The 13,635-nt window shown below is 43.0% G+C and overlaps 1 protein-coding gene across 10 annotated transcripts in view; it reads left to right on the plus strand.

The window, feature by feature from the left end:
• The window catches only part of HDAC4 (histone deacetylase 4), a 186,954-nt gene that overhangs the window by 90,743 nt on the left and 82,576 nt on the right, over positions 1 to 13,635 (plus strand). For 7 of the 10 annotated variants that reach the window (XM_015867781.2, XM_015867780.2, XM_015867787.2 and 4 more), the window contains 2 exons: positions 7,438 to 7,588; positions 11,509 to 11,629. In XM_015867781.2, coding sequence (XP_015723267.1) covers positions 7,438 to 7,588; positions 11,509 to 11,629 — 272 coding nt within the window. The remainder of the gene's footprint in view (positions 1 to 7,437; positions 7,589 to 11,508; positions 11,630 to 13,635) is intronic. The other 3 variants (XM_015867784.2, XM_015867788.2, XM_015867786.2) reach the window with 2 other exon arrangements.

Consider the following 13,635-nt stretch of genomic DNA (forward strand, 5'->3'; position numbering starts at 1 on the left):
GGCTGTTGGAGGTCAGATAACATACTTAAGCTGGCAGTACCTGAGATGGTTATTCATAGACATGCGGAGGAGCTCTCCAACCATTCCTTAGTTTTCTTTGAGGGTATAAAGACTTTCCAAAGATATCCGGAGTTCGTATGATGTTGATGTTGAAGTGAAAAGCTGCTCTTTGCTTTCATTTGGTGACAGCTGCCCTTGAAGTGGCTGGTTTGCTCATAGGATTGGTACCTGGTTGCAGTGACAGCAGTTAGTGTGACTGCTTTCAGCGCAGCCCTTGTCTCTCCTTGCCCAGAGTCTCTTCTTGGTGGCCTCTTCAAGATGAGTTGTTTCTCCCTTTCCAAACAGGGAAAAAATATTCCGATTAAAAACACAGTTGGTGTCACCTGCTTCCATCCCATGTCTTTGCTGGCTGCAGTGGGCTGGGGACACTGAAGAAACACCTTGAAGCCTTGACCAGAGTCCTGTTCTGCCCTGCTGCTGCCCCTTCTGTTGTGTTCCTGAGCTGCTTGTTGGGGTATGACCTGCCTCTGTGTAGCCAGACTCCCTCAGCTCCACTTTGTGACTGTTCTGCAGAGCACCCACTCCTTGCAGTCTGCACTGCTTTCAAGAGAAACTTAAAAAGCCCGGAGATACCAGGTGTCTGCCTCTGTGTTCTGATATGATAGGATTATTCATCTTACAGAGCTGCAGCTGGGTACAGGCAGTGGTAAAAACAGACTGAACATTTTGTGCCTCGTTACTACTTGAATTCGTTGCACAGTGTTCTCTTGCTATTTCTAGATGGTTTTCTCTTCTTTGTCACTGACCTTCTCTTGTTCTTTTGGTACACATAGATGACTTAGTGGCCTGAAAGTCTTAAACCTGGATCGTGCAAAACTTAACTTCTGATGGCAGTAGCCCTGAGGAAAGCTTTTGTAAGATCAGAGCATTTGCTCTCTTTGAAGGCTGGGGGTGATTTTCTTCATGCTCAAAGGCAAGATCTTTTCCAAGAACAGCGAGGGGCAAATCTGCACGCGCAGCTGTGTGTAATGCCAGATTCTTAGAGGATTCTGAGAAGCATCGGTGGTTTCTGGACTGAGGCTGGATTTGCTCAGCCAGGAAGGCTGTCTGCAATAGTCCTTACAGATGGGCTTAGAAGATGAGGTGGTTAAAGGGATGCGTTTGCTTTCGGCTCCTTCTGAGATGGACCACTGTTTGCTGGGTGGAAGGAGCAGAATGGGAACTCCAGACTTTTCCATCTTGATGACATGCATGCAAAGACTTCTCTTAAGAATTGAAATTACAGATCTCACTCCAGCTGGTGGACTTTCATCCCATAGAACCCTGTGCCCATGTCTGTCTGTGGTGTTGGCTGTGAAGCAAGCCATGCCCTCCATGCACCATCACCTGTGTCCTTTGGTTCAAGGTTCCCAGCTTTCTGTCAGAATCTTGTGGAGTCTTTCCTTGGAGTCTTAAATTGGGCTGGCTCTTGGATATTCTCTGAAAGCCCAACTGATGTAAATGAGAGAAATGTCAGGGTTCGCTGGCTCACAAATAACAAGATCTTGCTTTCAGTGGAATCTAAGCAACTTTAGAAGTGCTTAAATGTGTTTTTTTCATAGCATGGATTTGTCTCCTGGCATAATGTGAGTGGGGCACACTGGTATTATTTTAAAGCTTAAGGCCTTATGGTTTCTATGCAATGTAGAATTTCAAAATAAATGGCAGAGGGGGGGAAAAAAAGCACATTTCCAGTTCACACTTAAATTTTCAGCTTCAACTTTATGTTATTTTTGATCTAGATAAAATTAGATTGGTAATAAGGTTTAAGAGAATACGTTGAGAACAAGGGCAGGAGGAGAGAAACACCCAAGCAAATCCTGTTAAAATATCAGAAATAGCGACCTGTTAATATACACTATCACTGATTAAATTAACATTCATAAACTGAGGATTCCTGTTACTGTATATGGTCTCAGCAAAATTCAGCTGGTGTACATGAGGGTGAAGTTGCACTTCAAATGTAAATCATACAGTGAATAACCTCACTTGTCTATACACAGTACAAACAATGTTTTAGGCTTAATCTCCATGTTTATGTTTCCTGTTGAACTGGTGATGATGTGTAAAAATGATGGATGTTTGGTATTTCGGTTGGTGGCATGTTACCTTTAAACACGATGCTTCTGCTCTGCTTGCATGAGCATTGAATGATATTGGCCACTCACGTTCAGTCAGTAGCCTTCCTGCAGGCACAGCAGGCATGTGGGCTGTCACTGTCTCCTTTCAGGCACAGGAACAAAAGGTGGTCTGCTTCACCTCACCAGAGGGCATTAAAACTCTGACAAATGGAGCTGATCCCAGACACACAAGTGGGGGCTGATGCTTAGTGGCAGCAGTTGGACTCACATCATTGGGAATGCCAAAGATGCAACTGCGCACATCTTGTTGCCCTCCAGTTCCTTTCTGTTCAGGAGTGGAAGGCACTTCCTTGTCTCATTTCACTTTATACAGTTGCTTTGCAGATATGCAAAGGACAGAAGTTGAACTTACTGCACAAACTTTTAGCCTTTTAGGAATGGTGAGCAGTCATAGGATGGAGATACAGAAGGTATATATCTGTGTATGAACTGCCGTACTAATAATGTGGGATCTTTTCACCTAGATCTGTCAGTAAAGAAACTTAGCTATCATTCCCTCTCCTGAAGACATATGAGCCTCATAAACTTGAACACCAGACAGTCTCAGTTGGATATGTCTACCTCAGACCCATCTCTTGCCCAGGAAGCTGTCAACAGGGAAGGATTGTTTTCCTGCTCAGTGGAGAGGCTGGCTGCAGGGAATTCTGGCACAGGAGTGCCTGCTGTCAGCCTGTCTGATAGCTGGAAGGGGGCATGCTGAATATACGTTCAGATATGTCCAAGAAGAGAGGTGATAGGCGTTTGTTTGCCTGAGCTGTATTTTCAGATGTTTGTGTCTAGGAGCTCTTGCTACTTGGCTCCTGTTGAAAACCACAACTCTTCCTCCCTCCTTTCCCAGTATAACCAATTAATTCTGACTTGTCTCCAGTATTCCAGAAGATATCGTCCATAAAACCTGACTATTCCTTGGAATTAAAACTCATTGTGATGGAGCCAAGAGAGAGAATCCTGAAGCAGGAGCAATAGCCCAAGACTGCAGTAAACAGGATGGGGAGAATATGAAGTGGAGAATTCAGCCAAAGGAATGGCTAGCTTTGAAATTTGTCTAAAATGACCCTGAAAATGATTTACCTTAAAAACATTTTTGCTCTAAAACAGTCTGTACTCGTGCTTGGGATTGCCTTGACCCAGAGACAGCGTTTTGTGCTTGTCCCTATGAGGTTCACATGGACCCACATCTCAGGTCTTTCCAGATCCCTTTGGATGGCATCCCTTCCTCCTGTTGTGTCAGCTGCAGCGCTCAGTGTGCCATCATCCACAAACTTGCTGAGGGTGCACTCAGTCCTGCTGTCTGTCACTGATAAAGACAATAAACAGTCCTGGTCACAAGACAGGCTTGGGACACTGTTTGTCACTGATTTCCTCCTGGACTTGTATGTACAAGTAGGAATGTTGGCCCATGGAGCCAGACTACCCTTTCATCTGTGCTTCTGCATAACTACCTTGCTCTGGAAGGAGTTAGAAATGCCAGATTCCAAGAAGAGCAGAAGTGCTTAGTGTGATGTCCTGCTGTGCTGTTGCGTGTTGTAGCACCTCCTGTAGGTGATCTGAGGTTCGGGTTGCAATCAGGAGGTGGACACAATACAAAGCTGCTTTGGATCACAGCTAACTTTTATCAGCAGTAAGTGTGCCAGCTGTTGCTCACCCAGACTTGCATGTGTGGTTATCTTCAGCTGCATGAGCAAGGGTGAGCTTTCTAGGTACAGATACTTTTACGTTGCCTTCCACTAATTGCTGTAAGGTAAGATGTTCAAAATATATATTATATAGATGTAGGAGCTATAGTTGAAGCTTCAGAATTTCTCCTGCTTTGCAGATTTTAATCAGTTTTACCATGGTGTGTCAGGTGAATGACAGAAGGACCTTTAAAGAGAAGGAAGAAGCAGAGTGTGGGCAGAGAGCTGTGTCTGGCTTCTGGGGGAAGAATAAGGTGGTGTCTGCAGCAGATTGGGGGATGCAGGTGGGATCTGCATTCTTCTGCTCATCTAGCAAATGAGGGAGTGGTTATGGAAGCCTTAATGCAGCTTTCCAGCAAGTGGGATCTTTTGTGTCAGTAGCACAGATTGCATACAGGTATGGTGTTAGTTTGTGTTCAGATAGATGTGCCTGAGAACTGAAGACAACTGTGGAATGTGGTGGCAAAATCCACCACACTGCTGAGCCCATATTGGCCGGTGGAGAATTGATAAATAGCTGGACATGCTCTGCATGTTCCCTGTTACATTTATTAATATTAATATACGCTAAAGGAGCACCAGAAACACCAGCTTACAGGTACAGTCGAACATTTGTGCAGTTCTCATGAATAGTGGAAGCAGCGACATTAAACATATGCAGGAATCCCCCATAGTTAGAAATATTGACAAATATTTATTTTGGCAAAAGCACCTTATTCAGATGTTCTGAGCTGTGCTCGCTAATACAGTGTGCCTATTTGTCGCTCGGCATGCTTCTCAAGTTGGTAGCTGTATTACTGGTCTGAATGCAAGGGATTTCCCTTGGTGCATTGCTTTGTGTTTCATAGATATTTAGCTTTCGTTGCAGTTCAGAAACATCACTTCAGCTACATGCAATCAGCACGCAAGTCTTGCAGAGTCGGCTTTGATTTCATTTACCAGCAAGAAAGACCGAATGCAGCGTGTGGTTGGTGAGCCAGATCAGACACAGTAATTAATAACCTTTATCAGAGCCACCTCTCAGTGAGCATCTCTTTATATGAGCCATCCAGATAAGGCATTGTTTTTTTCATTTACATTTCACTACAGATGTCAATGGAAGCATGCTTCCTCCTAAAGCATCATAATGTATGTAAACCATTGCGGGAAGCATAGCATGCAGAGCCTCAGAGACTGCAGATGGAGAGAAAAGGCTCCTGATTTCATAAAAATAACAAAACCTGTTTTAACATATTGTGCATTAAATATTGTTCATTTGCATACTTTCTATGGCTAGGTTATAAAAGCCCACCATGTGGTGGACTTGTTGGAAGTCTGAAAAGATAGTCTTTCTCCAAATGGAGATGTGTTAGTAGAAGCTGCTGCTTAATTATAAAACCAAAATAACTTGTTTTCTGCGTTATTCTCTTTTTTAACATGTTTTGTGTTTTTCTTTTTTACTTCTGTGGGTTTTCAGAGTCAGGTTTTTTGCTGTTGCCATAGAACACAATAGCATTTAGGGAGGGAACTCACTGCGAGTTGTGCTAGCTTGAGCTTGCTGTTGTACAACAGTCTGCCTGCCTGGAGCCAGCAGCAGCAGGGACTCCTCGATGCGGAGCTTCCAGCAGATAGCCCAGCAGATTGTACAGTACTACTTGCATTATTTTTTCCTGCATCTTTATATAGAATAGTATAATTTTATGTACAGCACAGCCACGGTTGAAACACTCGAAGAGTAGAAATGCACAATACCGCGAGTTAAAATGAGAAATGGCTGTCAAATCATAAATAGAAAATGCGAAAGAGAAGGGAAAAGAATCAGTGTTTTGCGTGTAGAAGTCTTGCATACACATGCACATATGTTGTCAGGGCTTGAGAAAGGATGGAGCGAGCCACACGCTTGAGGGGAGCAGGTTCCCTGGCACGGTGGCCTTAGCTTGGCCTGGTCCCATAGAGTTTTGGGAGCATGGAGCAGTGGGTGGCATCGGAGCACAGACACCCATTAAGCTCAGGCTCAGAGAACCTCAGCAATGGCCAGAGAGTATGCAGCATTCCAGGTTTTGAATGCTAATGTTGCCAGCTTCAGATCAATCTGCTAATTTATAAGCTGCCAACGTAAAGAGTGCAGACGAGTGCGCGGTGGCAGGGGTGCCTGCATCCCTGGGGGTTTGACTTCAGTGCCTGCTTTGCTGGGGAAGGTGCAAATGAAATTGGGAAGTGGCGAAGGGATAGCAGTGACCTTTCTTAGGATGAGATGGTAGTATCTTAGTGCCAGCTTTTTCTTAAGAATAAAACGATTTTCAGTGGAACTCGAGGTTTTTCAGGGGGAAGCACCGTTTGCAAGCCCTATGGAGATCAATTCACACCTTGCCAAGCTGAGAGCTGCCGAGGCTTGTCATTTGTCACCTGCTTTTCTCAGCACAGCTCATTGCTGGCCGACCGTCAGGGCTCAGGGTGTTCTCTGATCACTGACAGGTAACGCCCTGAGGCCCCACAGCCTTGTACACCACCTCCAGACCACTGATAAAACAGCCCCACAAGGGATGCTTGGGGTTGGAAAGGATCGCTACGTGTGATCCCAGCAGGTTGGGGTGTGCACACATCCATTAGGTGGCTGGATCTGGGGACCCGAGTGGAGACTGCAGGGCTGGATGGGGGCCCTGAGGAGCTGCCTTGGTGGCAGTGAAACTAATTATAGTTTATATCCCTTGTGAAGAATCACTGCGGTAAAGCAGCCTTTGGTGTTTCAGCTCCTGAACACTCCATTTGATGAAAGCTTTGCAAATTTGAGCCTTAATTAGGCAGGCCATCTCTACTTCTTGCATGGATGTTGGAAGAGCTGGGGTGTATCCTTCCTGAGAGGCTATCAGAAGCTGCTTTTCTAAGGAAGGAATTGTCTGTAATTAAACTTACAAATGGGTGGTGATCCTTTCCTCCAGGAAGCATTTATCTGAGGTGTGAGGTCTGCACAGCAGACAGGAGGTGACCAGTGCACAATGAAGTTAAAAGGCTGCAGTAGATGAGTTGGTCCATGGGAACTCTTGTCTGTTCACTGATAGAGAAGGACCTTTGGAGAAACCAGTATGTAAAGTTATGTAATTAAAGCTTATTCAGAAATACATTTGTGTGGTGGAACTTGCAGAGCCAGTGTTGATGGAGCACACTGAACAGGCTCCTGAACATGAGCTCAATTGTATTCCTTCAGCAAGAATGCATGTAAGATGTCGTAGTTTTGTGATGGGGGGGGGGGGGGGAAAGAAATGCCCAACTGAAATAGCTGTGGGGGAAAAAGAATACACAAAAAACCAACACAACTCAGCTGGGTCAGTGACTTGTCCAGCAAAGCTGCACAGTGGTTTGTGCTGTGTTAGGACAGGATCCACAGGCACCAGATTTTGGCATGGCAGCATTGAGCACTGCCCTGAATTAGAAAATAGGGCTGCACAAAGTGCCTGGGAGTACTTCTTTCCAGAAAGAAAATGCTACCTTTCTTCCTTCTGTGGTCTAAACGTGATTAATATCAACTGATGGGAAGTTCTGTTCTAGCACCAGGAGGTCTGACTGTGTTAATTTGCTGCTTTTCCCTCGTCCCTTCCCCGCAGCAGCAGCAGGAGATGCTGGCAATGAAGCATCAGCAGGAGCTGCTGGAGCACCAGAGGAAGCTGGAGCAGCACCGGCAGGAGCAGGAGCTGGAGAAGCAGCACCGAGAGCAGAAACTTCAACAGCTGAAAAACAAAGAGAAAGGAAAGGAGAGTAAGTAGCAAAAGCTCTCTTGGTTCAGTGATGACAGGTAGAGCAGATGGATGGAAGCCATAAAGCAGCTTCATAAAGCTAAAGAAACCTCCCTGATAGTCTTTCTACAGAGCTTCCTTGCACAGGAGCTAATGTAGACGCTTTGGAGGTATTGAGGGTAAAAGAGGAATTTATTTCTATGCTTTATCTTCATTTTTGTCTTTCTAAATGCCGTTTTAGCATTTTTCAAAAGGAAGCATATCGTCTCTTTATTTGATTTAACATTTTCTGAAGTATTTTTGGCAGCTTTCCTAATGGAGGCAGAATATTAAACCCATAAAATACACCAGATGCACACTGCTTTTCTTTTCCTTTCCTTAATTTCACCCTTTTAAGTTGTAGGCGAGTTCTCAGTTTTTAGCTTTAAAGTGTTTTCATTCAGAAGCACTTCTTTCATGAGGTACAGACTGTGGTTGGCTTCCCCACGTGTTATTATGCACTTCACAAGATTCAGTAACATGATTATGGCCTCACAAATCCCCTTATCAAAGACACTTTGGTTACTTGTTCGGTTTTCTTTTAGCAGTGAATGGGAGGAAAAATACCTTACAGAGTTGTATTATCAACTCATTAGGTCTCCATTCCATGTGAAATAAGGAAGCCTGTGATGGAAGCAGCAGAGAGGGCTAAGGGCTACCAGCAGATGAGATGCTGTCTGGGGACTAGGAACAAGACAAAGCTACAAGAACAGCTTCTCTTGCAGGAAGGAGCTGGGGTGGAGGAGACTGCAAATGCTTTCTGCAGGTTGAATTCCTCACTCCCTTTGCATGCATCGTGTGAGAACAGATTTTTGTTTAACCTTCATTCAGGTGAGGGAACTTGGAGACCTGCCCCAATGTCTCACCAAGGCAGTTCATAGGAGGTCGAAGGTCTGTTTGTTTTGTTTGGGTTTTCTGTGTTTAAGCTGTAGGAGAGAAACCAAAGGATCAGAATTTCCTTAAAAGAAGCATTTGAATTGGGCTGTTTTCCCAAATAAAAACAATCAATTTGAACTGGGTGAGACCTGTAAGTACTTCCACTTAATCCGGCTCTTCTCATCAACTGCTTACCTTGTATCAGTGTTTCAATGGATCCCTCTGCAAAACAGACTTCTGGCTGTTCTCATTAAGATAGTTTGCAGTAAACAAAAGCTCCTGCGTGCCTGAGCACCTGAGTCTGAAGCACCTTTTGGTTGAAACATAGGTGCAGAGGAAAGAGCAGAACTTGAGGGTGCTAAGTTGAGAATCTAGTTCCCATGGCTACAGTTTTATTTTTAAAATACTTTTATTTAAGAAGTACTCCAGCTTATAATCACTAGGGCAGCTCGCCTCTTAAAAATCCTTCTCACATCAGAAAATTCTACTAAGTAATAGTTGAAATTGTCCAAGTCTGAAATTTGAAGAGTAATAGTTGAAGGATGTCATTTCTTCTCCATCCTTCCCCCATCACTGTAAGCCAAAAGACATTGTTTTGTATCTTTTAGAAGGCAAATCACAAATAGAGTTAAATTAACACGATAGCAGTTCTTTGCTTTCTCATCTCGGGAATCCTAGAGCTGTGCCTTGTGAACTGGAATCTGTTATCACAAAGCGTACGATCAAAGCACGACTTCCAAGAGAAGAAGGGAAGTCCATATGAGACTAAAGGTGTTTTTTGGGCAGGATGAGGAGCTGGTTGTTCTGTCTTTCCACTGCTATAACTGAACCTAGAACCGTGCCATGTTCATCAGTGTTTCCAGACACACCAAATTTGTCTTCCTGTCTCCCTCCTGGGCAGGAACCACTCCATGCCTTTCTGCTTTGGCAGCCTCAGGCTGGGGCTTTCTCCTACATGTTGGCCAGCTATGATCAGCCCACACTATTATTAGGGGCTTTCTCTTGTTAGTTCCCATTTGTTCTGCTCCTCTCTTCTTGCACTGCACAACCCCTCTCCTTCTTGGGGGAGCTCACTCCTGCTTCTGACCCTTATTCTCTTACCGCTACCCATGCTTTATCCTACATACAATTATAGTTCGATTCTGGCACAGCATGTAACCTGTGTGCTTTCATTCCTTATTACCCTACTGTGGTCTGTCACTTCTGCTAGGGCTGATTGTCTGGCTTCCTGCCTCTGGATTTATTCCATACATGTGGGCTTTTGGCATCTGACTTCTGCTCTCGCCCTCTTTGCCTGTTCTCTACATGGTGATGCACCATCACCTATGTGCCAGTTTTTGCTTTCTGCCTTTCGCTTCCTCTTCTCTAATGTCTCCACTGGGTATCGCAGGGTAGTTCTGCCTGTATCATATTACTACGTATATGATACATTAAAAATGAATAAGGTTTTTCTTTTCATCTTTTGACTCAAGGATCAGGAGCTGAACGATAGTCTGCTCAACATGACATCTTTGTCCACAGCTCCATCATTGCTTTGGGTAGAGAAGATCTCCACATTTTTATCCTGTTAGCATATGTGGGGCCCATCAGCTGCTAGTTTAGGAGGAAGATGTGCCAAGGAAGCTTTTGGAAACCTCACGATCCAACGTTTGGCTTCAAATCCTCTAAATAATGTCAGATTTATCTAAAACTGATAGAACACAACCGTGTTTAAGTGTTTTTAAGATGCTAATAGATCAGAGATGACACTTTTTGGAGAGATAAGGCCTTTATGCATGAATTTGTCACCTATTCTGGTCTAGCCATGTGGCTCTCAAACTCATAGGAATTTACCTCCAGCTCCTAAGTTGAACTTCCCACTGGGGCAAGCGCCAAGCCCTACATTTTGTACAACTAGTGAGAAATGCTGGGTTCCAAAACAGTGAATTTTCAAGCTTTTCAGCTCCGTTTCAGTGGTTGAGCAATATTACATCTTCAGGCTGTGATTTGTAGAATTATTCCAGCTTCCTTGTGGAGTTATTAAATATATATATATATATTGTTTCCCCAGTCTGTCAGATGGCACTGTGTTGTTGCATAGGATCCAGGAGACAAAAGATCACCCTGTGTCATATTTGTAGGTGTGCCAGCAGAGCAGACGATTTTCCTGGCCTTTTCATTTACTTGTAGCCCAGTTATTTTCCTTTTGGAATTCTTGGTTTACGCTGTGGTGCAGATGAACCATAATTTTCCACATGTTCAGCTTGCCAGACTTTCTATGCATTACTCCATCAGGAACTGTGCCTGCGAATCTGTTCTGTCAACTGAATGATAACTTTAATCCATCACCACAGTAAAACAGACTGGTCTCTATTGTGGAGGAAATGATGATTAGAAATTATACAGTTGACATTTTAACTCTACGCAGTGAAATTACTGACTTTTTTTTTTTTCTTTAAATGTTAGATTTTCTATTTGAAGAAATAGATTGCACACTTGGAAGTGAATTGGAATATTATGTGTGTCTTATTGTACACAGATACTTCTGAACAAAGAAGTCCTTATTTACAAGCTTTTTCAAGGCAGCATCTACATATGAGACATTCATCTCGTTCCCCTTCTGCTTGCAGATATGACATTTAAAAACATGAGTGTACACAAGACCCTTTTTCTTACATACCTTCCATTAAACTAAAGCTGCAATACCTAGTGTGGCTCTTTACCCTAAGTTAACTCCTATGCAAGTGTAAAAATCCTCTTTAGAGATCATTTGTAGTAAAATGATAAATCTCTGATCATATCTCCATCTGCAAACATCCGGTGTGATTATAAGCAGAGCTAAGGGGGGAAAAAAAAGGAGAGCTCCTTATTGGAGACACTTTGTTCTTCTCTTTGAAACAGAAGCTTCTCTATTGGACTGGAATAAAATCAAGCATTTAATTCTGAATCCTTTTAGAACTTTTAATTCTTAAAGGATGTATCTTTTTTCTTTGCTACAGCTTTTGTCCAAAGTCAACTGATTGAATATCTTTGTATTTGGCTTCTCAGGTGCAGTGGCAAGCACGGAAGTAAAGATGAAATTACAAGAATTTGTCTTAAATAAGAAGAAGGCTTTGGCACACCGGAATCTCAACCACTGCATTTCCAGTGACCCTCGCTTCTGGTACGGGTAAGTGGTGCTGGGCTTATCTGTACGATTCAGCCTGTGCCACCTTTTCTCACAATTGCTGCAGCTGGGGAATAGGCCTGGTGTATTTACTGACCAACCATAACGCTGAGAGAACTAGAGGTTGAATTTGATGAATGATGTGAGCAAAAAAGCATTTTTAAAGGGTTTCCAAGTGAATGTTTTTCCTCTTATTCAGTGTCACTGTATTTTTGTGAGCAGTGGTCTTCACTGTCATCTTGAATCCATGATTACTTAAGCTAACCAAGCCACCAAGATCTGCCTTTTATAAGTTCTTTAGTTTTTCACCGGGATTTGATCCAGACAAGGGTTATAAAACATGAACTTTCAGGAAATCAGGTTTTATGCTTAGTGAACTGCAGCTCAGGATAGTTGAGCTAGCATGGCTTTTATTGCCTGCTTCTCATCTCAGCCTCTCAAAGCTGGAAGTTTTGTTTCTCTGTGAACTGCTGCAAACATGAAGTGCACCCTGCCTGTACTTCTGCTGATGTCTACATTTTCTACTGTGGATACCCTGGAATATCCGAATGTCGTGTGAAGTGAGAAGATAGCAGGTGTTCTTATAATGACAATGAAGCAAAGAGTGATTTCTTCAATTAGTTCTAACGCGCCAAAGAGCAAATAAACCCAGTGCCACAGATGGCTTTAGAAATGAGGTATAAGTTCCAGTTCCAGAAATCCACTTCTTCCTAAAGAAAACTTGGAAATTTGATGTAATTTGGAAACATTCACTACTAAAACATTATCAAAATATCTATATTAAAAGAAAAAGGAGCGACCTGTTTGGAATGTTGCTTCATTGACCGTAAAATGGATGAAATTCTGAATGAGAAAAAAATCCAAGACAGTTTTGCTGTGAAAATTGTTTTCGAGTTGAGTATCTGATATCATTTTCAGTCTTCAGCAATAAGCGCTTATGTGGGGTTGATGAGGTCATTGTCGGTCGATGGTTCCAAATGCAAGAAATTAAGCTGAAATTAAATTTGAAAGATATCCCAGCTATGAGCCAAAACAGAAATGCTGAAGTGTAGCTGGCAGAAGATTCCAACATTATCCTGCCAGGGGGAGATTGAGCAATTCTAATACGTCTGTGAAAATCTCATCTGAGATTTGAAAGTTGTATGGTTGTGACGCTGGTTAAGGTGGTGAAATGTCAGTAGGGTATGCAGAGATGGTGTTTAAGGCCTGCTAAGTTGGTATGGAAGATAGTAGGAGCAATAGGAAAGAATGAATTTAAATCAAGACAACGTAAATATGTATTTTTAAATAACTGGTTTTCCACTATTCTTTATTGAGACTCACAAAGATTTTGGAGGCATTTGAAGGCTCTCTGAGGCAATGCATTTTTATTTTATTTTTTTTAAATGTTTAAAATGCCTAACTTTTAATGCAGAAGTTATATTATATTAGGGTTAAGGCTAGTAAATGAATGCCTTCTTCAAAAATCTTTGCTTCTCTTGTCTTGGAGAAACCTCACCTAGAACTGTCAGCATAGATGAATTTAATCAGTTAGAAAAGGAGGCTGTGGATGCCCCATCCCTGTGCAGGCACTCAAGGCCAGGCCGGATGTGGCTCTGGGCATCCTGGTCTGGTGGCTGGTGACCCTGCACATAGCAGGGGGGTTGAAACCCGATGATCACTGTTGTCCTTTTCAACCCAGGCCATTCTGTGATCTATGATTAAAAGGGAAAAAAGAAATTTGGGAGTGGTCTGCATTCCTTATATTTCACAGTTTAGAATTAACTTCTTTTTCGCCATGACCCCACCACTTGGCTGAGTCCAGGTCTGTGACATGGCATACGCTGCAGAGCCAGCTTTGGTGCAGTAACTTCCTGAGCCTTGAGTTTCAGTCTTCTTTCCTTGCTTCGTGCAAAAGATGAGACCCTTCTGAATAAGGATACATTCTATAAGGTTTATTAGTTTGATGATTTCTTGTTGCTAATGTGGTGTGTTTTCATCTGAACATTCCTTTCTTGTGATGCTTCAGG

The sequence above is a fragment of the Coturnix japonica genome, chromosome 7 (genome assembly GCF_001577835.2).
Source record: "Coturnix japonica isolate 7356 chromosome 7, Coturnix japonica 2.1, whole genome shotgun sequence".
Taxonomy (NCBI): Eukaryota; Metazoa; Chordata; class Aves; order Galliformes; family Phasianidae; genus Coturnix; species Coturnix japonica.